This window comes from Sabethes cyaneus, chromosome 1, assembly GCF_943734655.1.
Source record: "Sabethes cyaneus chromosome 1, idSabCyanKW18_F2, whole genome shotgun sequence".
In the NCBI taxonomy this organism is placed as follows: Eukaryota; Metazoa; Arthropoda; class Insecta; order Diptera; family Culicidae; genus Sabethes; species Sabethes cyaneus.
In genome coordinates, this window is record NC_071353.1 from 151,808,998 (window position 1) to 151,834,762 (window position 25,765).

At 46.5% G+C, this 25,765-nt stretch overlaps 1 protein-coding gene across 2 annotated transcripts; it reads right to left on the reverse strand.

The window, feature by feature from the left end:
• Positions 1 to 22: 22 nt before the first annotated feature.
• LOC128745681 (rab11 family-interacting protein 5) lies at positions 23 to 25,558 on the reverse strand. 2 transcript variants are annotated; one of them, XM_053842769.1, is made up of 4 exons: positions 24,946 to 25,558; positions 2,894 to 3,038; positions 1,257 to 2,837; positions 23 to 1,071 (listed from the first exon to the last, which is right to left on the reverse strand). In XM_053842769.1, exons 1-4 carry the CDS (start codon positions 24,974 to 24,976, stop codon positions 1,065 to 1,067), a joined length of 1,764 nt encoding a protein of 587 aa, XP_053698744.1. In that variant the 5' UTR covers positions 24,977 to 25,558; the 3' UTR covers positions 23 to 1,064. The 2 variants fall into 2 exon arrangements, with proteins under 2 accessions (XP_053698744.1, XP_053698737.1); XM_053842762.1 differs by having other exon boundaries at positions 23 to 1,134.
• Between the last annotated feature and the right edge of the window lie 207 nt (positions 25,559 to 25,765).

Below are 25,765 nucleotides of genomic sequence, written 5' to 3' on the forward strand. Positions count from 1 at the left end.
ATTCCACAAACATAGTGTAAAATATACGTTTATTTATCCTCCTCCTCAGAGCGAGAGAGGGAAAAAACTTGATCATCAAAAAGAACAATATCATTCGAATTTGCTTTTCTTTTCCTTTGAATGCAGATTTCACGATACAATCCGGTTGGATTTTAACACTATAATGCACTATCTAAGGCCATAATACGCGCTGCTTAACCTTGCTACTAGTAAATGACGGTTTGATTGATTAAAAATAACACTTTTCTGCTAATATTTTGCTTTATAAGATATTTTCTTATTTTCTCAAGGTACAAAACTGTATCGTATGTATGTGTGGGTGAGTGTCTGTATGTTAGTGCCCATATTATGAGGATTTTTCTGAACGGAAAAACGATGGTTACCTCTAGATTTTAGGTTCAATTCAAGTACAAAGTGCACACTTACGCGGAGTACGGACAATGTTGGAACGTTGTAACATAGCGGAGTGTGTTAATTCTTGTTTAAAATCATACAGATAAATTTTACTAATTTTGAACGGAAAAATAAGATGTAAAATAAAAATAAAAAACAAACAAAATGCACCAACAAATGCGGTTAGAGCTGTTGGTTGGTAGCTGATTTTCAGATCAGTGCCTGCTGTGTTAGAACTTTTCAAACAACACATTAAATTTTGTCTGAGAAGGCACAAAACAAAGTTAAGATCACAAAGGTATTCAGAAAACATTGGCAATATTGTCTTTTTTTTGTTTGTTTCAGTTACGATAAAATGGAACGTGTGGGATCATGGGAGGGTTGAAAAGTTCTCCGATACCTACCGATACCTGGACCTGGCGATCTTCGCGGCGGTCCGATTGGTGTTGTATACATACATCCCTGTGTGCCGTCCGTCGGTCGTCGATTAGAGACACTCCCGGAATCAGTTCTGTTGTTAGTGGATGAGTGTGGTTGAATGATGAATTGTTTTTTTTTTGTTTTTCATGAATATCTATTAGTACTCGGGGATATGGATGGATCTTATAGTTCTAGAGATAGACGCAATCCATCAGCTGCTTACCAATGCCACTGTAAGGAAGAAGGGCAAATCATCCACTGTAAGTAGAGATAACAAGTGAGGCACCAGGTTTTTAATCACGCAGCAAAACAGACGCAAAGCTTAAAGAAAAAGGTTTCGAACTTTGGTTAGGCTTTCCGAAAAAAATAGAATAAAAAAAAGACCAACGATCCCATTGGAAGAAAAACCGAACAAAACTCACACACACAAACGGGTTTCTTACCTCTTGGTAGGATGACCCTTCTGGTACGGATTCTGCAGAATCTTCGGGTGACACTCCATAACCTTTAGCAGCAAACTGTCCAGATAGTCCTCCAGTTCCTTCACCTTTTGCTTCTGGTAGTGGACCTCGTTTTCCAGATTGTGCGCAATCTTCATCATGTCTTCGCGCGTTTTGCCCTCGTACTTGGCAACCAGCTCCGGTGAAACCTCGGTCACTAGTTTGCTCTGCCGGGCGACCATCGGCAGAAGGTCGCCCGCTCCCAGGTGACCATTTTCTCCCCCGATAATGATCCGTTCGTGCTGCTGGTGCGGCTTGAACGTTTGCTGTTTGGTTCCGTTTAGCTGCTTTTTACCCGCGGCGGTGGATAAGTTTTCCATCGATTCCGCTCGATGGTCTTTGATGAAATGCTTCAGCTTCCTGGTGAATGAGTTGCTGTCCTTTTCCTGTTTCGGCGAAGGATGATTGATCGATTTGCGACTGTTGCTGGTGGTGATTGTCGGATTGTCTAGGACCAACTTTTCGTTGACCTTTCCGATGTCTTGCGAACCGGCGCGAGGCAGTGGCCGGGGTTTGTCGTTCGCTGCGTTGTCCTCCGTGTGACCCTTGTCTGCCAGCAGAGGTGAGGTAGGTGCCGTTACCGAAACTGGTGCCGCGACCGTGGCTGGTTCCTTCGGAACATTCCTGCTGTTTGCCCGATCTTCTTCCTCTTCCTGTTGAACCGCCAGCATGACCCGTGAGTTTTCCCATGATCTTCGCTTGAGGGAATCTGTGCTGCCTATGTCGAGATGTTTGCCGTACAGTTTTTGCTCCCATTCATCGACTTTCGTTACCGCCGCCGTTTCGTGTTCGTGTTCGGAAAGCAGCCGCGGTGGTTTCGACGGTGGAAGAGTCATCGATTTTTGTTTCCTCATTTCGTCCGGCGTGGAGGAGCTCGATTGCGTAGTCGATTTCAGTGCAGCCACGCCATGCGCTGCGCGCATGTTCAACGAACTGCCCGAACTTTTGTGGGACAGATTGTCGAACACGAACTCATCTTCGTCCTCGCTGATCACCCCCGGATCGGCATCGCCGAACGTTTGCCGCGATTGTCTCGACGTAAGTCCACTCGGAGTGCCGATACTGGAATAGCTCCCGGTAAACGATGCATCATCCGGACCGCCGCCTTCGGCGTCCTTGTGTTTTTTCTTCCCGATCCCGCTGATGTGCACTTTCGAGCCGAGCGATTTGGCAAACTTTTTCAAACCTTTGCGCTTTTCAATGGCCCCGATGCTGAGCAGTGACCCACCGACGTTCGAAGCCAGATTGCTGATGGAGCTTTTGTTCTTCTCCTTTTTGCTGAGGTCCGTCAGCGAACCTGCCTTCACGGTGAATGCTATCCGAACCTCCAGCTCGCCGCGTTCTTTCTTTTTCTCCTTGCCGGGTTTGCTCTGCATCTTGAACCACCGTGACCGGGGCCGCTCGTACACGTCCATCTCGTTGAGCGGCAGTATGACCTGACCGAGAAACTCGTCGATTCCCAGCGTGTTGTGGTGCAGGGCCGTTAGCACGAGCTCCGCTCGATTGCCCTGCGTTGGGATTTGCCTAAAAATAACAACAAAATCAGATATGGGCCCGAACAAAGGTGGCAGTTTACTCACAATTCGCACTCCTCGTGCCATTCTACCGCATCCGGGGCCTTCTCCTTGACCGAGGTCTGGTATTTGTCCTTGCCAAGGGCGATGATGACGAAGCAGTTGTTTGTGCCATGTTTACCCTTGATCAGCAGACCTTTGGCGCGTTGGACTACGGATCAATGGCAGCGTGGTATGAAAGGAAAAAAAAAACAATTGAACAATTGCTGTGTTACACAATTTGGCAAAACGAGCGAAAATGGATGCATTTTCGGACAAATTGCCGGTTTGCAGGTATTTATCATTGAGAGAGCTATTGACGAACGCACGTGGAGTGGAGTGGAGAGCTGACGGTTCGTTTCCGTTTCGGCCTCCGGCCGCCGTGTACCGTTCGGTTGGTTTCAAGAAAGACAAAAAACGAAAGCTTAGTGCGCTTAGTAGGAAACAAAGATTGTTGACAGCCGCCGTCGTAATTCATCAATCAGCCGGCACGCTTACCATCAGGAGCTCGATCGAGTCTGTCTGCCTGCTTGAGGCCAGGCTGTAATATGTACCCTGCTCAGGCTCAGACTTACAATTTCCCACTTCTCTTGTGCAAATTGCTCTTCAACCGGATTGCAATTTAGATAATAAAACTGGGATTGCATTAAATTAGTAGCATTGTCATTGTATCCGTCGCCTTTGTTGTGATTTTATTAACAGGGGGGAACGCACTTTGGATTTGGAAAACTGGTGTGTTTTTGTATGGGTGACGGGGCATAAAAATATATTTTTTTTTGTCATTTTCAGTCCAAAAATTTGTAAACATTTTGCGCCATTTGATAAAGATTGTCGGTCAAAAGTAATCTGAAAAATAAGACGCTGTCTAGGTATGTGAAACGTCAGAAAGTTTTGGCTGAGTTGTTGGCTGAAAATCGCAGGCTACTATGTCGAACCGGATAAGAGACCCCGCAATAAAGCCCAAAACGTCAGTTTTCCTTCGTCATTTTCAGTGAGTGATTATGGTGATTATAGAAAAATTATTTTTGTTTGTAAGCTGTAGGATGTTCCAACCCAACATGAAATTCGTAGATTTAGTACCTAGTTCAGCAGTTGAGACCAAATTGCGCTAATCGTGTCGGGAAAAAATCCATTACGCAAACATATTGCCCGTATTGAATGGTTGTGTAGCGGCAAAATCGGACGTGGCATGAATGGAACCGATGGAACAGACACCTTTTGTTTTGTAGTTAAACGAGTTTAACAGTAAAAACGTGCAAACACAAGCTGTAAAGTGGCATGAAAAAAGTAGGATGTACCTATATAGGTATGTTGCGTTTTACGGGGTTTTCCCTGGTTATGCTGGGCTGCTATGCTATAAAACAGATTTACTTATTTCTTTATGACGATTAACACCCAATAAAAGTAATGCATATTTCTGGTAGATAAGTTCGGTACCATGATTCCGCACGGTCACACAAAAAACGGCTCACCGGCGAGGGAATGTTAAAGAAACAATCGGCCAAAACCAAAATCCACTTCAATATTTTATCAAAGCAACTCTCGCTCAACCTACCGCCGAATCGGTCGACCCAGAAAAGAGAAGAGTGCCAGTTGAGTTGTGAAAAATGGGTGAAATCTGCAGCTTTGCTTTTGTTTGGTAAAATGTGACGGGACTTAAACATTAAAGTCATTAAATTTACCGGACTCGAAAAAATCCAGTGCAGCCACGCTCACGATTACCTAGCAATCATACAGGGGACGCGCTACCAAATCAGTTTACATGCGTGTTATGTTTGGGTCAGTATCAGTGAATACGACAAACAATAAGATCTTTAGAATTTATTCACAAGATGAGAATAGATACTTTATAGTGACCAGCGAAATTTAGTCATTATAGAGGTGCAATAGGGTATGAAATGGAGAGAGTTACCTGGAAGGAGCGTCAAACATAGCTCTGGCTCTCTCAAGCTCCCACCTAGATACGTTTGCGCGTCGCACGTGTCCAACGACGGGAGGGGAAAGTTGGGTGCCGCTTATTTCAGCCGAAATGCTCAAAGCTGACCCATCTTTGTCAGCCCAGATGATGCATCAGCTTTTCGGCAATATATAGGAAACCGCAACTTTTCCGGTGGACTGGATGCAGGGCATTTTGGTCAAAGTCCCTAAGAAAGGAGACCTAACTGAATGCGGTAACTGGCGTGGCATCACGTTGCTCTGTATTACTCTCAAAGTACTCTGTAAGGTAATCCTCAGCTGGATCCAGGAGAAGATCGACGCTGCTCTTCGGCGGCAGCAAGCTGGATTCCTTGCTGGCCGATCATGTGTAGATCACAAGACAACGCTCCGCATTATATTGGAGCAGATCAACGAATTCCAGGACTCTCTACGTGGAAAAGGCGTTCGACCGACTCAACCACGAAAACATCTGGGGCGCACTTAGGCGTAGAGGAGTTCCAAATAAGCTAGTCCATCTCATTGAGGCGTTCTCGTGCAATGTTTTGCACGTCGGCGTCTTGTCCGACCCCACAAGGGTTACTGCTGGCGTGAGACAGGGCTGCATTATATTACCGCTTCTGTTTCTCATCGTTATGGATGAGATATTAGTTGGAGCAATTGACAATAGACCAAATCGAGGATTGCCTTGGAATCCTCTAACGATGGTGCCTTTGCAGGTCTGCGAAACATATGGCGCTCAAACCAGATCACTCTACGTACGAAAACCCGAATCTTCAATTCAAACGTTAAATTCGTACTGCTGTATACCTGCGAAACGTGGTGCGTCTCAGTGGTGGAGACAGCGCAAAAACTGCAGGTATTCATTAACCGGTGCCTGCAATATATCATTCGTGCCTGGTGACTTGACAACTGGATATCCAATGAGGAACTCCATCGTCGGTGTCATGAACTGTGGATAGCAACAGAAATTCGTGAACGTAGGTGGAAGTGGATCGGACACACCTTGAGGAAAGGAGCGAACGAGGTCTGCAGAGAAGCACTCGACTGGAATCCATAAGGACAGCGTATAAGAGGCAGACCCAGGGGCTCACGGTAGCTTAAGAACCTGGACGAGATCACCGAAGTGCGTGAGGTCGTACAAGCTCTCAAAGAGCAAAGTGGAGTGGTGGTGGCAACCGAGGCGGTTCGCCTACGCAAGGGTCCGGCCGGGACCCAGGTAGCCACCATACGACTTCCGCTGATTGACGGAAACAAAGCCCTGAAAGCTGCTAGGCTAAAAGTGGGGTGGTCGGTATGCCCACTGAGCGTGTCCAAGCAGTCGGAAGCTTGCTTCCGGTGTTTCGAGCACGGACATAAAGCCTGGAACTGCAAGGGGCCAGATAGGAGCCAGTTGTGCAGGAGATGTGGCAGTGCTGGCCATAAAGCAAAGGACTGCGCGGAGCCTCCTAAGTGCCTGATCTGTACCGGTAAACGGGACGCAAAGCACGTAACGGGAGGTCCAAGGTGCCCGGCCGGTGTGCCGGCGACTAAGCCACGTTCATAGTGCAAGTGACACAACTCAACCTGAACCACTGCAGCACAGCTCAGCAGCTGTTACACCAAGCAGTTTCTGAGTCAGCAATGGGCATTGCCATAGTCTCGGATCCATATCGCGTCCCTGCCGGAAACGGCAACTGGGTCTCGGATAGGTCTGCGACGGCGGCTATATGGACAACAAGCAGGTTCCCGGTTCAGGAGGTTGTGTCAACTGCAGACGAGGGATTTGCGGTTGCCAAAGTGGGTGGAGTGTTCTACTGCAGTTGTTATGCTCCGCCGAGTTGGTCTATCGAGCAGTTTACGCGGATGGTAGACCGAGTATCAGTTGTGCTGACTGGTTTAAGGCCGGTGGTTGTGGCGGGCGACTTTAACGCTTGGGCGGTAGAGTGGGGAAGTCGTCGCACGAACCATAGGGGTCGGATTCTGCTTGAAGCTCTGGCAAAGCTCAACGTAGATCTGGCCAACGTCGGCAACACAAGTACCTTCAGTAGGAACGGTGCGGAGTCTATCATCGACGTGACTTTCGGCAGTCCTGGTCTGATAGGAGACTGGAGGGTAGATAATGGCTACACTCACAGTGACCATCAGGCGGTCTGCTATGGTGTCGGTCAGATAACGAGGCGGCAGGCGGCGAGCAGCGTTGCCAACCTTCCAGATTTATCTGAATTTTCCAGACTTTTTGATGCCTAATCAGACAAAAAAAGACGCTTTTCAAACATTGTCTTCCATTAGGCCAAATGACAGCCAGATTTTTGCCAGACATTTTTATTCTCGTTTTCCAGATTTTCGTAAAAACCGGTTGGCAACGCTGGCGGCGAGTAGGGCCAACACTCCAACCACCCGTGGATGGAAGACATCATACTTCGATCCCGAAGTATTTGTGGAAGCGATCCGGAGAGAGTGCGGTGATCGCGGTATGCCCGATCCGAACGCTGATCATTTGGTTGAGGTACTGTCGCGATCGTGTGATGTTACCATGTCTAGGAAAGGTCGTCCTAGGTATGGCAGGTCACCGGCTTACTGGTGGACAGATGAAATTGCGGAACTCCGCGGAGCGTGCTTTCGTGCGAGGAGAATTATGCAAAGAGTTCGTTCGGATGAAAGCAGGGCTGAATGTCGAGTAGCACTTGTTGCTGCACGCGCAGCGCTTAAGAGCGGGATAAAAGCTAGTAAACGAGCCTGCTTTGAAAGGTTATGTGCTAGTGCCAATGCGAACCCGTGGGGTGATGCCTACAGAGTCGTAATGGCAAAGACCAAGGGTGTGATGGCGCCCGCTGAGCAATCGCCAGAGATGCTGGAGCGGATCATCGAGGGCCTCTTTCCGCGCCATGAGCCAAGGCCCTGGCCCCAGGCCGCTGAGTCGCCCCACGGCCGACGTTCCTGTATCTCAGACCATAGCGTAGGATGGTCGGCCTCCCAGCCGAACATCCAAAGTAACGTGGGCGACGGCGGTTTGGAGGTCGGGGAGGAAGTGACGGTTACGAACGAGGAACTCATTGATATCGCTAAATCCCTAAAGGTGAGCAAGGCACCGGGGCCAGACGGTATCCCGAATATGGCCATTAAAGCGGCTATTTTAGAGGCTCCCGAATTATTCGGGGCAGTAATGAATAGATGCCTGGAAGCTGGCCACTTCCCGGACAGATGGAAGCGACAGAACCTGGTCCTATTGCCGAAGCCGGGAAAACCTCCGGGTGTCCCCTCGTCATATAGGCCGATCTGTCTACTCGATACTGCCGGCAAGGTGCTGGAGAGGGTTATCCTTAACAGACTCGTACAGTACACGGAGGGTACAAACGGTCTGTCAAGGAACCAATTCGGCTTCCGAAAAGGCAAATCTACGGTGGATGCCATCTTGTCTGTCACTAAGACAGCCGAGGTGGCAATCCAGCCCAAGAGGACAGGTATTCGTTATTGCGCAGTTGTCACGCTCGACGTGAGAAATGCGTTTAATAGCGCTAGCTGGGACTCCATAGCCAGCTCGCTTCGGAACGTCCAAGTGCCGGTGTCGCTGTACAGAATTCTGGAAAATTATTTCCAGAATCGTGTGCTATGCTACAACACGGAGGAGGGTCAGAAATGCGTTCCAATCACCTCAGGGGTTCCGCAAGGTTCCATACTGGGCCCGGTGTTGTGGAACGTCATGTATGACGAGGTGTTGAAGCTGTTTCCGGTAGGGGTGGCGATTGTCGGCTTTGCGGACGATATCACCTTGGAAGTCTACGGTGAATCTATCAGAGAGGTTGAGTTGACGGCTGCCCACTCTATAAGCATTGCTGAAGATTGGATGCGATCCAGGAAACTGGACCTAGCGCATCATAAAACGGAGGTTATCGTGGTTAACAACCGCAAGTCGGTGCAGCAAGCAAATATCAGTGTCGGGGACTGCACTATTTCGTCAATGCGGTTCTTAAAACTCCTTGGAGTCATGGTCGATGACAAGCTCAAGTTCGGGAGCCACGTCGACTATGCCTGCAAGAAGGCTTCCACAGCTATTTCGGCATTGTCTCGTATGATGTCTAATAGCTCTGCGGTATATGGCAGCAAGCGAAGGCTTTTAGCCAACGTGGTCCAGTCCATACTCAGGTATGGCGGGCCGGTGTGGTCATCGGCGTTAGGTACCAAAAGCTATCTAGCCAAGCTGGAAAGCACCTATCGTCTCATGTGCTTAAGAGTGGCGAGTGCGTACCGCACAGTTTCACATGACGCAATCTGCGTCTTAGCGGGTATGATGCCTATTGGTATCATCATCAGCGAGGACGTAGAGTGCTTCAACCAACGTGGAGCTAGAAGCATACGGAGTACCACAAGATCGGCCTCGATGATCACATGGCAGCGGGCATGGTCTGATCAATGGTCAAAAGGCCGGTGGACACATAGACTTATCCCGGAACTATCCGGATGGGTCAACAGGCGTCATGGCGAAGTCAACTTCCACCTGACACAGATTCTGTCAGGGCATGGTTGTTTTAGACAGTATCTGCACAAATTTGGGCATGCGGAGTCCCCCGAGTGTCCCGAATGTGCGGACGTTGAGGAAACTGCAGAACATGCTTTCTTCATATGCCCTCGTTTCGAGGGCGTGAGAAGCAACATGATGGCAGTTAGCGGACAGGACACTACTCCGGATAACTTAGTCCAAAGGATGTGTTCTAGCTCGGACGTCTGGGGTGCGGTCAATGCGGCTGCTACCCAGATCGTACTTGAGCTACAAAACCGCTGGAAAGCCGATCAACGGCGAATAAACAGCCTAACTACCATAGTCCAGTAGTTATCTAAGAGCGTGCGTTAAGCACAATAGCCCCTCCCTGAAGTAATACCGATAAGGTGGTTCCAGGGGGGATTGAGGCTGGAGACTCGAGTAGGGTTTTAGTGGGTCTGGATCTTCATGATCTTCACGGGATACCAAACCCCACTCCCTGAGCTGTCTTCTCAGGTGTCTGATAGCAGATTTCCCTACTCGTTAAAAAAAAAAAAAAAAGGGGCTCACGGCGACGCAGCTTAGCCAACGACATCCGGGCTGTAGACGAGAACCTGTCCTGGCGACAGGTAAAAGCCATGGCGTGTAACCGTCAGCAGTGGAGATCTCTGATTTCATCCCTTTGTACTGCCGGACCGGCCGACATGGACACATAAGCAAGTAAGTAACACCAAAAGAGTCCTACAACTTACTGATGTAAATAGAAGCTTGCTTAAAAGTTGACTATTGAGCCCCTTGAGTAACGATTCCATCGCATCTCCTATCGGTGTCCATCGCAAAGCCGTCATTGCAAATTCTGGTAGCAAGTCCAGAAATATCTGGACAATTTGGAAAAATGATCTACATTGTACCTCTTGAATCTACAAGACAGAGTTAAGTGGGCTAAACAGTAGCATCGGAGCGGAGCTTGAGGCTCGGACCAGCGAATGCTCGGAGTTTTCGAAAGACGAGCTCTAAGAACGATTTTCTCCAACGTACAGGAGCACGGAGTGTGGAGGCGTAGGATGAATCATGAACTTTCATAGCTCTATTGGGAACCCAGTATTCAAAAGGTGACTGAACCTGGATGGATACGATGGGCAGGGCATGTTGCAAGAATGCTGGACAACTACCCTGCAAAGATGGTGTTTGCCTCAAATGCGGTAGTCAAACAAGACTACCAGGAGTGCAGTGTGCAACATTGTTGAACCAAGTGAAGCGATATCTGGCGGGGAGTACACGGTGTCCAAGGAATTGATGATCGGTAGTCTTAAAACGGAGTGAATTGGAGAGATTGTGTTCATCAGATTTTGCCTTAGAACGTAGCCACTTATGTAAGTTCATAGTTCAAAGGAAACGCAGGCTGTGCTGATGTGTTCCTCCGGTACTTTCTTCCACTTTCCTGTGACTGAGGCATCAGTATCCTGGTAAAGCATGGAAAATTGTGTCCTGTCCTACTGGCCCCTGAACCTATTTCAACAGAATAGCCGTCAGAATGGAGTTGAGACATATACGGGCAGCACGTATCTGCTTAAAAAAATAGTAGAACTCCAATCACACCCAACACTGATTCTTGCATGTTAATTGCTAACCCGAAAGAGATTAGCCAATGAGTTTCTAAATGCATGAACATCCGTTTGCGATTGAGGTCCGATCTAATCGCGATGCAAATAGCGAGCAAGCAAGGCTTCTAGGTCCACCTACTTAGCATTCCGTTTCACATTTACGGCATGGATGGGCAATAAACCATCGCGACAGATTGTGTTTGATTTCATGGTGCCCGCCAGGCCGGTCGGTCGGTCGGTTGGTCGGTCAGTTTAATTTGCCTGCAGCGTAGGTACAGTTAGAAGGGCAATAAACGGCGGGCTCCGGGCATCGCCAGCCAGCGGACCAACAGCTTTTCCAACCAACGGAACTTCTGATTGACTAAACAAAGTTAAGAAGCAGAAAAAAATTGAAGAGGAAATAATTTGATTTCCAAACAAACATTCCTCTTCGCAACAGCTGCCGCTGCCGCGGCGCGGCTCTATGCGTTCATCGCCGCGCTTGAACAAAGTTGGCCTTGAACGACGCTGCGCCGTTCGCTAAATAAATATCAAAACCGTGTGCCGTGTGGTGAGTCAGTCGCGTCACTATAGTAACCAATACCAGCAACAATCAATCAACTGTGTGTGACAAAAATTTTATCATCTTCACTTTGAACGTGATTACCACCCACGATTAATAACTACCTTACCTGGCGCTGGCACCGTATTGGTGCGAGTGTTTTTTTTTCTTCTTTTCAGTGAACTTACTTGCCTTGTAATGATTATTTTCGAAAAACGGGGTGCGTTTTAAGCGACAGATTGCAGCTATTAAAACTGCCGTGACCTGTTTGGTATTTCTATTCTAGGCGCAGTGGCGTTACCCTCTCTATATGGAATGGAGTATCTCCGGATGCTTGAACATACACTTGTACTTGCGAAGTTGCGATGTTAGTTGTATTCGAACCAACGGAGTCGGAAAAGTGAATGGAATGGAACTACACTAGTCTCATTGACTGCACAGACGGATTGCCGGGCCGATTGCAGACATGCCGAACGGAAAAAAGCGGTTTTATTTAATTAAATTTTAATTTTTAAAGTTATCGCCAGTTCATTCGGCGAAACATAACCTTGCTGAAAGATTATGAATCCAAATAAGCGGCTAAAGTTTCTGATAATGGGCGTTAGAGAAGTCCAATCCAAAAATGTTCCTCATTTTTACGCAATGGAATGCCGGTGATTGGCCAGACTCAACAACCAAACAACCGGTAGTCGATGCAAGCCGCCGAATGATGACAGATAAAAAATGCAATTATTGTCAAAAGAAAAATGTCGTTCGTAACTTCGTTCAGTTTCGAAATCGAGCACGCCCGATACTGCGGCGGCGAGGCGAGCGACATTTACGATCACCATATCGGTCGCATCGCTTGTGGTGGCGGTGCGGTGGGGCATTCGCAGCGGAAGAATGCGCAATTATTATCATCATGTAATCCAAAATGGTACCACATGAACCGTGGTCCGTGGTCGTGGTAGCGCGCCATAAGGAAGCCTTTGAACGAGACACCAAAATGACAATAGCGTTTTTTTTCTGAAGCAATTTTCCATTCCACCACAAATCAGAGGGAGGTTCGAGCCGAGTGCGAAAAATGCCACTAAAATTGTTGCGCGGCTCTAACCTAGGTAAACGGGCCGTAAACCTAGGTAAAACGAATCTAATTTCAAAATTTGATTAGCTGCATCTTGAGTGGCTGGCTAACCGAGAAAAACTGACGAAAATGTCGTCGCCCATAGACGACGATCTAAATTGGACGCGAGAGGCCTTGCTAATGGCGGGTGCTATTTTGGGAGTCGCGTAAATACTTTCACTTTCTCAAGTGGGTAAGTTACCTACTATTGTTACCGGCGTTTTACGGGACGGGCTAGACGGGAGGTGTTTGAAATAGCATTTGCATACGCTTTTACACTGAATGTTGACGGAATATGGACTGTGTTGTATAGTGTTTTTGACGTGGGTCTACGTCTTACGGGAGGGTAGTGTGGAGTGTCATTCCAAAAAATCTAAAAATGCGAGCGTCACGAACTGTGGTCTTCAGCACTTAGTGACTCCTGATTGATTTTTTCAATATTTTTGCACCAGTCGATCGAAAGTTAAATTGAACATTTAACTGAAATCTTTCTTGGAGCCATTTTCTCCACGATTTCTCAATTTCCCAAGCACGATGCTTGTTGTGATGTAAAATATCGGCAAAAATTGATAGGACACACATTTTAAAAATTGCTCTCATACATGCCAGAGTCTGGCCCTGACCTTCGCAACCGAACCTTCCCTTCGTCTGCTTTGTACACTTCAACTACTCTGCCAAGACTCCAAAGGTAGTTGGGTGCAAAGCTAGAGAGGTAGTTGGCTGTCTGCCTTAAGGCTTAAACCAAAGTGTCATATCTTTAATTGGATTATTTCCCAGCCGATTTGTTGTTCTTTAGCTGCATGATGACCTCAAAATTACTCTCCCCGCCGCTTGGACGCCATTCTGGTGTCCATTGAAGTGCTTTTCCGCGTTGCGGTCACCTCGCGATCGTCCGTCAAAATACTATCATTCTTATCGCGACCCATTTCGGCTAGCGGCACAAAGCCTTTTTGCGGGATCCGTTTAGTTTCTGGTAGAACTTTCGCGTTTCTCGGGAGCGATTCAGCCGCTCCAACTCCGCATACTTGTGCTCCTCCGGAATCAGCAAGCCTCCAAGCTCTCCGCTACAATGCTAATGGTTATTTTATTGGTGTTCCAACAGTCCTCGCGAGAGGCTTCATGCAGCGCAGCTTCGAGTGAATGCGCGCAGTTTACGGCGACGTCTGGCTGCTTCGGCCGACAATCGATCAGAACACCACGATCTGTGAACCTGATTTGGCGACCTCCAGGCGTACTTTGCTGTTTATGCTGGAAGAAAAAACTACGTACGGCCATGATCTTGGAGGTGGCACAGTTCGTTGGTTCTTCCTGGCCGGCTTTTGTGGGTGTCTTCCTAATTCTATTATTATCCCCAATAGACAACATAACCAGATCTAGAAGAGCACCTTGTAGAGGGCGTTATGCACCGTAATGCCACGATAATCATAACAATCAAACTAATCGCTCTTTTTATAGACGGGACAAGCCACTTCTTCCATTCATTCCTCAGGTAGATTTTTCTTCTTCCGAATCCTAGAATATATTCACTGAAATGGAGATGTTTCCTATATCGATAAATGTTATTATCGACAGACCTTGAGTACATTTATGGCAGTCAGTATGGCACCGAATATCACCCTTCCCTTCCCTTCTTCAGTGTACCAACATGCTCCCATAGACTCGGGAAACCATCACAAAAAAATAAAATTAGTTCAACTAAGTTCAGTTCAACTTAAAGCACTAAACATTGCATTCTATAGGTTGTATTACTTTTTGGAGCATAAATTACACTAAATACTGAGATTTCTGCCCAATTAAAGTTCATCACTATATTTTCACTTTTTCGCCGTCGATTTTTCTGTAGTTTATTTCGGCCGTTCCATTCGTCACATCACTCGCGAAACTTAATTTGAGGCACAGAAAACTTTAATTTGCCACCCGACTTAACTTTAATTTACCAGTTATTTAGTAAGATATTACAAAGATTTTGCCCAAACTGTTCACTTGAATTGATAGGAAAAACTTTACTTCGTTTCGATTGCGATTCCGAATCCACGACCGTCGTTGTTGTATGTTACCAAGGCAACGGGCGTATATCTGGAGTGATGCCAACGCCAAAAATAGATACGCAATTCAACGTTTCATAATTGTTAATAACATATTATTACCTACTACTAGCGACTCTGTTCTCCTGGATGGCAATAAAACGATAGTGGCAACAGGACGTGAAAGTATTTAAATCGGTAAAAAATGCAGCTGGACTCTGGCGTGAATACTGAATTTATACTCATAAAGAAAATTAAGAAATGTCAGATCAAATTTTCTCCTTAATTCACAGCACAGTTGGAAGTTTTAAGCCTACTAGATTTGGTTGTAAATAAACATCTTTATTTCGAGTCAAGTCTGAAAACCCAATTATTTTTCTCATCGCTTTTGTTTGTATTGAGGAAATGGTGCCGGACCTATATTATTTTTCGTCACAGAATAATCTGATGTTATTGCAAATTTTCAAAACAAAAGGTTCCAACAACAATTTCTCTAAAAGTCAGAGACCCTCAGATGCTACTTTTTTTAATAAGCTTCCGTTCCCATCATTTACCACTTATACTTGCAAATAACCGTGGCACACTTCCATTCCGCCGCACATTGACTGGCCAGTGGACGGACGGACAGCTCGACGATCTAGGGGGTGATCGTGCCATGCCAGCAGCAGCAGCAGCAAATTTATTCAATTCACATCGCCGCTGAAATCCGATCTTGTCCATCAGCCAGCGGCGCAGCGCAGCGGTTTGATGGTTTTATTTTCTCCTCGTTCATTCGTGCATATCCACATCACACCCTGTAGCCTGCACTGCGCTGCTCCGCACCCGACCGTACCGTCCCATCATCCATCATCATTTACTTGCTGGCCATTTCGCCACCACAGCTGATGATGACCAGCTTGCGCCCAATTTCTCCCGATAAAACATTCGCACAGTTGGGTATCTCACTCATTACAGCAGGCCTTGAAATGGTTCGTTAGCTGACGACGTCGACGCTCGACGGTAAACAAAGGCCGGTTTCCCTGAAACTGCAGGATGACAGGCGTGAATGGTATTGTTGTGAAATTTGTAATTTATCATGGCAAAGTCACTTCCCTAATCCGCTACTGCTGTTTACAGTGAGTACAAGGTGAGAATATTTTAAATCTTCTTGCATTAGATTTGAGAGTAACTGGGAAAGCCTTTCGCTTTCTTTGTTTAGTATTTAGATTGATTCGATTCAAACGGTTATTATTCTGTTTGGGTCTATGGAGTACGATTAGCTCAGCTGTAAAAGCTATGATGACTGTATTTGTCGTTGCCGGCAATGACTTCATCATTCATTAATTCATTCGCCCACTTGTCGTGGTTATCCTCACAAAGTCACAACAATGTTTATTAATCATCATCTTTTCGTTAGCTTGTGTGAACAGTTGTTTTGGCAACCATACCTACTGCCATCAGCCAAGTCTGATTTGTTCAATTTATTTGATTTTCTCTTTTTTGCGAGAAGTTTCGGTTGTTTCCTTTCGTGGCCGCAATTGCAGTGGCATTCGAAAACATATTGAAGGTCACTTTTGACTAGCAGTGTTGACAATTGTCGCTTTTAGCGCTATGTTGGCTTCTTGGTGAAGTACCGGCCATTGCAAGCGGAAGGCATACCCTGGCTCATAACCGCGACTGATTGGAATCCAGTGACATTATCATAAGTAGGGGATTATTCGTATAATATTATTTGAGCAAGGCTTCGATTGTTGCAAAGTTGAAATTCAGTATTTTAGAATACAGAGTCGTTAAAATACTTATTTTGACTACTTCAAAATATAGTTTCTCTGGTCAGCTTTCCATTCTGATTCTGGGGTATTTACGCATGTTTCCGATGTCCCTCAAGGGAGTAATCTAGATCTTTATTTGTTTCCGCTAAGGTAATGGGTAGGGGGCTCCGTAGCCGCAAGGTTACCGAATCTGCTTTGACAAGCGGGTGGTCGTGGGTTCCAATAGTAGAATCAGACCACTAGTTGTAAAGTGACTTCAGCATAGGTTTATTCTCAGAACCCTTCATTTACCCTTCCTTCATGCTGACTTCTATATTACCCGCTGAAGCCTCTTGACAGTGCAAAAGTCCCTTCTATAGCTAAGTGTACTGGTTAGAGGAGCGAATGGGTCCTCGTCAGGGACGGCTATAATATGGGATAATACTGGCAGCGAGGAACGAGCGGGAGAGCAAGCTTTGAAAAAATGGTAAAACCCCAGTACACACAAGCATGCATAAAAATTAATAAAGGGTGTCCCACATCAAATTGCACCACCGAAAAAACGCATTAAAATATAACCCATTAGTAAGCTTTTGGCGTATTTATTTCATTCAACTTCAATGCCATAACCGTATACTTGCACCTTACGCTTAACTCCATTGAAAAACCGACTGTGCGGATATACTCTGCAACACGCCATCCCGAGTGATGCGCCAAACTGAGTTCTTTCGACAATTGCCTCATCGAACTGCTATGGAATGAATAACCCGCTGGTAGTTTGCTGCAGTCGTTTTAATGATGTTTATTACTTGTTCGATTTTGGTTTGTCAAAAAATGATTATTCAGCAACAAGCCCTCAAGATGCCAATTCCAACGTTGAGTGGAAGCTATACGGAATGGCCGAAGTTTAAGGCCATTTTTACCGATCTGATGGCCAATTCGGGTGATATAGACGCCATAAAACTGTATCATCTGGACAAAGTCCATTGTGGAGAGCCACTTCCGAGGACTGCTGACAGTGATAAAGTTGTCTTCCGCCGCCAATAAAGAACTTCATGGCCTCATTGATGAAGCAGTTAACCACATCGAAAGCCTGCGCTACCTCCAGCAACGTTCCACGCCAGCCTGGAGTGTCTGGTAACTCCAAGAGTGACTGGGACAATTCCAACTCCCAAGATCAACCTCGCCCATTGGATGATCCCAGAAGGACTGGTCCTTGCCGATCCCAAGTTCCACATACCCGACAAAGTGGACTTGCTGATTGATGGGGAATTATTTTTTGACTTACTGAAGCCAGGTCAACTAGGCCTAGCAGATGGATTACCACAGTTGCGTGACACATAGCTTGGGTGGATAACACCTGGCGTCATCGTAGAACCACCACTTGCATCCAACGTTTCTCCCAAGTACGTCCACGCATCGGTTGCAGACATCGAGCGGAACATTCAACAGTTTTGGCAAATCGAGGAAGTAGCAGACGTCCCCATCCTGTCGACCGAAGAGATAGCATGCGAAGCCCACTTCTTATCCACCTACCAGCGTGATGAATCTGGAAGATTCATAGTCCAGCTCCCGTTCAATATTGATCTTCCCCTCCTGGACGACTGTCGTGCTCTGGCCCTGAAGCGTTTTCTGATGTTGGAGAAACGACTCGTCCGCAACCCAGAGCTTCGAATTCAGTATGTGGATTTCATCCGGGAGTACGAGGCTCTCGGTAACTGCCGGGAAATTAAGGAATCTGAAGACCCACCAAACCAGCAGAGCTACTACCTTCCAGTTCGAGCACGAAATGCCGTGTCGTTTGGCACGCAAGTGCCAAATCTTCGCCGTCGCATCTTTCGCTGAACGAGGTACTACACGTCGGTCCAGTAGCGACAAACGATCTACATCACATCATGCTACGATTCCGTAAATTCAAGGTAGCATATCTGTAAAATGTACCGTCAAGTAGTCGAAGCCCTATCGGATCGTCGATTCTTTCGAATTTTCTGGCGAGAGCAGCTGTTGTTGCCTTTGCGTGTCTTGGAGTTGTGCACTGTCACCTACGGTACCGTATCGGCCCCCTATCAAGCAACCAGGTGCTTGGTACAACTCGTCAAGGAAGATGGCGAAAACTTTCTGATCGCCGCTCGTATTGTAAAGGAGGAGACCTATATAGACGACGTACTGTCAGGAACTGACTCGGTGGAAGATGCTATCGTGGCAAAAGAGCAGTTGAAGGAACTGCTAGGTCGAGGAGATTTTCCTATACGGAAATGGTGCTCTAATTCCCAGCAGCTAACGGAGAACATTCCTATCGATGAACGTGAGACGATGACTCCGGGGGAGCAAGGAGTGCACGAAACCATAAAGGTGTTAGGCCTGCGTTGGGACCCAACCGCCGATACACTGAAGATCGCTTATCATCCGAATCCACCTGTGAAACAAGCACCAACGAAACGATGTACTCCAAGATCGCTAAATTCTTCGACCCCCTTCACCGGTCACTGGTTTCACTGGTTATCGTCTCGGCCAAACTCCTCGCGCAGAAATTGTGGCAGCTTAAAATCAACTGGGACGACCCGGTGGATGAAACTATTGCCAAGCAGTGGCAAAACTTTCCCTAACGCACCTCCACGACATTGCATGATTTTTCGGATGCCTCCACAGCGGCATACGGAGCATGCATTTACGTACGGACTCTTATTGCCGATGGTTCGGCAAGGCTTCGTCTTCTCACCAGTAAATCCAAATTGGCCCCTTTGAGTGAGCTCACCATTCCACGGAAAGAATTGTGCACCGCCCTCCTGTTGACCCGTTTACTGACGAAGGTACTGCCAGCCCTGGATATGCCACTTCAGGAAGTTGTGCTGTGGAGCGATAGTACGATTGTCTTAGCCTGGCTAAAGAAACCCCTCAACCAGTTGCAGCTATTCGTCCGAAATCGAGTCGCAGTGATCCAGCAGCACACAGGCAAGTTCCGATCCCATCAGAATCCAGCCGATGTCATCTCTCGCAGATAGCTTCCAGAAGATTTGGCAACCAACACCCTCTGTTGGCATGGTCCGAGTTACCTTGAAGTGGTGTGCTACGAAGTTGCTATTCCAGACGAGATACCTGAGGAAGCGCTACCGGAACTGAAAGCTGCCGTCGCCATCTCCGATGTAAGAATAGATATGCCTTCATTCTTCTCCAATTACAGCAATTTACGCAAGCTACAACGAATTGTTGGCTACATTCGTCGGTTTGCTGACGATTGCCGTAAGCAGAATCCAGCCGACCGAGAATTGAGACCCCATCTGACCGTCCATGAGCTCTGCCGTGCAACAGAAACCATCATCCACGTCGTGCAGCATGTACACTTTACTGACGAAATCAAACGAGTCCTCGACAACGAACCATGCAAGAGGTTAGGAAATCTTCGTCCTATCTACACCAACGGTTTGCTCCGTGTTGGTGACCGACTTGACCGATCGCTACTACTTTTTGAAAGTCGCCATCAAATTATCTTACCGGATAAGGATCCGGTGATTCATCGATTCATCCAGCAGATGCACATCGAACTTCTTCACGTTGGGCAAACAGGTCTGCTGAATGCCCTTCGCCAAAGGTACTGGTTCCCGAAAGGTCGATCCACCATTCGTTTCATCACCCGTCGATGCGTGAAATGCTTCCAAACCAACCCAACTACAACTAATCAACTAATCCGAGATCCGAGATTCGAGATGCGAATGAATTGTACAGCCTATACCAACAGTTCCAGAATCAGCAGACCGTGAACGCCATCGAATCCTTTTGTCGCAGCCGTGAAATCGAGTGGTACTTCATCCCGCCAGACGCACCGGAGTTCGGCGGCCTCTGGGAGGCGGCCGCGAAATCCTGTAAAACACATCTGAAGCGTGTCGTCGGCAACGTGAAGCTTGCATTTGACGAGCTTTCGACTGTTATGGCCCAAATAGAGGCCGTCTTGAATTCCCGTCCTTTATTCGCCGTCTCGAATGACCCGGCGGATCCGCGGGCTATCATCCCGGCTGACTACCTCATCGGACGACCACTCATCGCTCCAGCTGAGCCCTCCTTAGAAGACGTCAAGGTTTCCCCGTTTGACGCGCTGGCAACATCTTCAACTCCTCCTTCTTGAACATTTTTGGCGTGCTTGGAGCAGAGATTATCTGAACACCCTGCAACCCCGAAAGAAGAACCTACGAGAGATGCCCAATGTTCGTGAGGGCATGATCGTCCTGCTTCATGACCGGAACCAACCACCCCTCAACTGGAAATCGGGACGCATCGTGGCAGTCTACCCTGGTGACGATGGATTTGTTCGTGCAGTCGATGTATTCTCCAAAGGTTGCAAGTATCATCGAAAGGAGAGCGAGCAAAGTCAACCCCCAGCGCTTATAAGCGCTATATGAAGAGTTAATTTTCTCACCGAGACTTTCGCTACCGCTACCATACAGTCCACTGCCAGAAGATCGTTCAATAGCGAACAAGTAGCTTAGAGCCGCAGTGCTGTTTCAAAAAAGCACAGAATCCTACACAAGTACACCTATATCATTATATTAGACAGAATCATAGATCGCCCACGTTTTGATCAACTGTCCGCACTTATCAGACATTATCGACGTAAGATTTTATCGAAGCGCTAACGTGCGCTCGGACCACTACCTAGTGATGGTTAGGATGCGCCTAAAAAACTCTCCGTTGTGAATAACATTCGGTACCGACGCCAGTCTCGGTTAGATTTCGCGTGGCTGAAGCAGCCAGACGTCGTCGTAACCTTAATTCATACGTCTAAAAACAAAGTACATGCTGGCCAGCGAAACCGAAGCCGACAGATACCGCTTGGCCGATAGTATAATGGTCGACGGCGATGAGTTTGAGGTAACTGACGAATTTGTGTACCTTGGTTCACTCCCTAGGTAACCAATAGGCATTACCAATGCAAGACAATAAGCCTTTAAATCACCTTCAAAGCTACATAAATGCCATTTTGGCAAAATATCTGCTATGGCCCCAAAATGCTTATATACAGCAACGTGCAGTAAAAGATGCCAGATATGTCAATAAGAAGCGATTGATTTTCTGCTTATGCTAGTGCCTGGGGAGTCAGCGGAAGTCGTGCTTATTATGGGCTTCACAAGCAATTGCGGTCGAGCAGACAAAGTGTACCCTGTACAAGACGCTTGTGAGGCCGACTGTTCTTTACGGGCATGAAACATGGACAATGCTCGAGGAGGACCGGCGAGTGCTCGGAGTTTTCGAACGACGAGTGCTAAGAACGATCTTCGGCGGCGTACAGGAGAACGGAGTATGGTGGCGAAGGATGAACCATGAACTCGCACAGCTCTATGGCGAACCCAGTATCCAAAAGGTGGCTATAGCTGGACGGATACGATGGGCAGGGCATGTTGCAAGAATGCCGGACAACTACCCTGCAAAGATGGTGTTCGCCCCAAATCCGCCAGGAACAAGACGACCAGGAGTGCAGCGAGCAAGATGGTTAGACCAGGTGGAGCGAGATCTGGCGGAGAGTACTCGGTGTCTGAGGAATTGGATAGCGGTAGCCCTCAGTCGAGTTACATGGAGAAACTTTGTTCAACAGGCTTTGTCTTAGGACGGCAAGCCACCTAAGTAAGTAAGTAAGTAAGTAATATTGCCATATCGCTGGATGATTCGGAAGTATGACGGAAAGTCTTTTGTTCTTACCAGAAACGACCGGTTCTACTCTAGTCAACACAAATCTAGTACTCCTCCAAAGATGATGTAAGTTCAGTTACAAGTTAGAAACGAAGGTTATGTTGAAGATCGCAGTTTTCGATAGGGGGAGTTCCAAAATCTTGGCTCAAACCAAAGGTTGATCTACTTTGATAAAGCGGCACCCATATGACAGATGAATATCCGACCGCAGAACGCACTAAGGCACAGTGTAAGACTTTTGGGTCAATAGATATCCTTACTAAGCAGTAAAACGAATCCTCACTGAGACGAGATCTTCGAAACAAAATATGGCTCCTGATCTTTGAATGTCAGTAGGCAATCAAGAAGCATACCAAGATGTTTTACGGTGTTCTAACGTTTGGAGATGTACCATCAGGAACGAAATCGGGAAGCGTTTGCCAACATCCTTACAGTTTGTTATGCCCTGAGCTGCAAAGGCCACTAGTTGTTGATGAGAGATACAAAACATTGCTTGGCTTCAGGTCAGCGCAAGACTTTGCTAACAGTTCAGAATAATGTTTGCATTTTTGCATGGATGGCTGCCTTGTGGAACTCCGGAATTTCAAGAATTTGACAAAATTATTTAAAAAAACCACGTTGCGGTCCCCCAAGGAACATCGGAATAACTCCGGAACCCTGTGGCATAAAGCCACGATGTGCAGGAATTATGAAAATAGACAATATTTTCGGAAAAATTACGGTTTTTTGAGGTTCTGGTCCTAAAACCCAGGGCTCAACCATCTCTAGTCGGTGCCCCACTTTCTATCTCTGTCTGTGCACGCCAGAGTAATCGATACTGTGGCCAATAATTTTTTCACTGCTGAATCGGTGACACAAAAGTAAAGTTAGCATGAAAAGTTTCTTGCGTATGGAAGACGTTCGAATGGGAGAAACTTCTTTGTATCCATTAGCGATCACGCTTAGGAATATATAATTGAGTCCGGACTGAATCATTAAAAATAGCAATAGCAGAAAATATTTCCCTAGTTTCTGTGCAAAGTAGAGTTACCGGATACACCGAGTGTTTTTATACACGACTTGCTTGCCACGTTGATAAACGCCACCAGTGACGTTCGCAACGCAAACAAACAAACAAACCATAATTTTTGAAACGTGCAAATATTGCAAATAGTGCACCTTTCCTGCTTCTAGCTGGACAATCGGTAGGTAGTAAACTAAAAATAGAAATTGTAATTCGATACTACCTATCTATCTAGGATGACTGTTCAAAAGCTTCAATCAGCTTGCTGCACAACACATCGTGTTGAAGTTCAGAAAAGTTTCAAGAATATTTACTTGTATCACTAATCAAAGCACTCACTGGCAAAATTTGTTTTGCACCGACAGTCATTCTCTGCCTTGACGAATAACAATAATCCCGCCGCCTGCTGTGTGCTGCTCAAGTGAAGCAACTTCACTGATTCCGCTTGTTTCGAGCTAGGTTTCGAGTACAAACTGCGCATATGCCGAGAAGACTGCACAGCGCAGTTGGCCGTAGGCAAAATGTCAACAATCATTCCATTTCTACGACCGTTACGTAATGTAGCGTGATGATCAGTGAATGGATGATTTAATTTGCGATGAAACAGTTAGATTTGTTTCACAGGAAACTGGGTAAGTTGAAACGTAGAATCAAAAACTGTGTATAATAGACGGTCCTATTCGTTTAAAATAAATATTAAGCAAGCATTGCAAAAATGAATTGTATTTCCTGTCATCGATAGGTATAATATTAGATAACAGTTCTGGCGAAACTTTCGAACTATCTAAACTAAACAATATTTTCTGACTCTGCAGAAATGTGAAACTGTTTATTCCCTTTCGCGCATAAACTAGAAACGTTTACCTACCGTTCACTGCTGCTAGGTATCTCTGCCTATGCTCAAAATCAATCTTATGAAGTGGTGAAGAAAGAAACCTACAAACCTGCGCAACCGATCATACCGATTTCAATTTGAATTTTCATTCCATTCTCTAGCCCGAGCCGAGCTCACGTGGATCGCGCAACTGGCGGCGGGCCGGCAGGCCAAAAACGTGCAACGTGCAAATATAATATAAAGGAATTACTATTTTAAGCTTCGTTTTTCCCATCACCCATTCTGCCGGCACCGCTGCCGCCGCCGCCGCATAAGACAATGGAAAACCGCACAGCACATGCAAGAGCATGGCTGGCAGCAACATTTCATAAATTCCTTAGATAACTGCATAACCGCTCGTAACGTCACATCGACGAGGCAGGCAATCGGGCGACGGCGGCGCCCGCTTTGTGGGCGGTACTACGGTTGATATCTTTCGCTTGAATCATCATCGGGCATGCGGGCATGACCCGATTATAGGTAGCATATGAGTCAGTTTGAATTTTTTTATGTCGTCCGATAAACCGGAGACTTCTTATCGATAAACTGCTTGAAACGGATCGTTACAAGTCCTTCAAATTGAACCCAGAAGCGGTCAATACACTCCACACAACAGACGGAAGTATGCAAAGATTGACCACTACTCCGCTTGTTGGTAAATGGACGGTGAAATTGTTTCTTGAGGGCATCATTTACTTCGTTTGCTTGATTTATCCATCCGTTCCGTCCCTTTGCATGCATTTAACAGTAGCGGCAACAGCAGTTCAACATAATACATGCATTTAGTTTGACATGGTTGCAAATTTATACTGCGGCGATAGTTTCAATGCAAAAATAGCGGCACTTATGACTATAGAGGAGGGGAGGTTTGCTTGACCGACCGGTTCGAGACGGGGCGGTGATGGGCAGAGCGATTTGTTTTCCTGGAATAATGAAAGTAGGGAAACAGTGCAAATAATTTTACACGTGATAGTGGCCATCACGCGCTTTCGCTGTGCTACTATTACCACCACGCTCCATTGCCCTTCAGGGACGATAGCACAATGAATGCCCTATTTGAAGCACAGTTTTGTAATTCTCCCAAGGATATGGATTTGTTTTTGATAAATATTAAATTCCGCTACTCACCCGTGACTTGAATATGCGTCGGACTCCACATCCCTCGAGATAGACGGTCAAAATCCCTCTATCACTCCAGCAAAAACACCTATTCCGCGCACAAGATTTCCGCACTTATTCCTAGATTATTAATTGTGGCCTCTTCAATCGGCAGAGCGAATCGAGCGTCAGGTTTCACTCTTCGATGCACACAGCCGATGCCTTCCCCGCTGCGGCTGCTGCTCCAATCTATATGTATCCCAAGAAAACACCAGCTGTGATGGGTGGATAATTTTCGCTGCAGTTGGTTGGTGCTATGCCACGGAGGCCAATAAACCAATCACTCAATTCCCGTTTTATTTTTTCACTCTCGCAACTTTTACGCCAGCAAGCACAATTTTTTCAACACTATTTAACAAAAAAATTTCCAGTGCTTTTCTGGGGCACTTAGCAGCAATGGACTGCAACTGCAACCGAATATCGCATGTTGATCACACGGGTCACTCGCACGATAGATTTGCTTAATCTAATGATAAAAACATGAGACGAAAAATCACATAAATAAAACCAACAATCGTGGAAAGAGAAACTAAAACGTAAAATTTTTCATCGACATGAACGGGCCCGAGTGACTACTGAACTGACTGACTAATCGAACTTTTTCCTTTGCTCTGCCTCAGTCTTCAGTAGCCAACAGCAGACGAAAGAATTCATTTACGGGGTCATTTTTGTGCCAGCAAAACACGCAAACACAAACAAACCAGCTGTCAAATTGAGGCGTTTCTCATTTCTGAGCCATTTTTTCTTTCATGGTGCAGAACGGAACACCGAGAAGCGGTACAGTTGCATG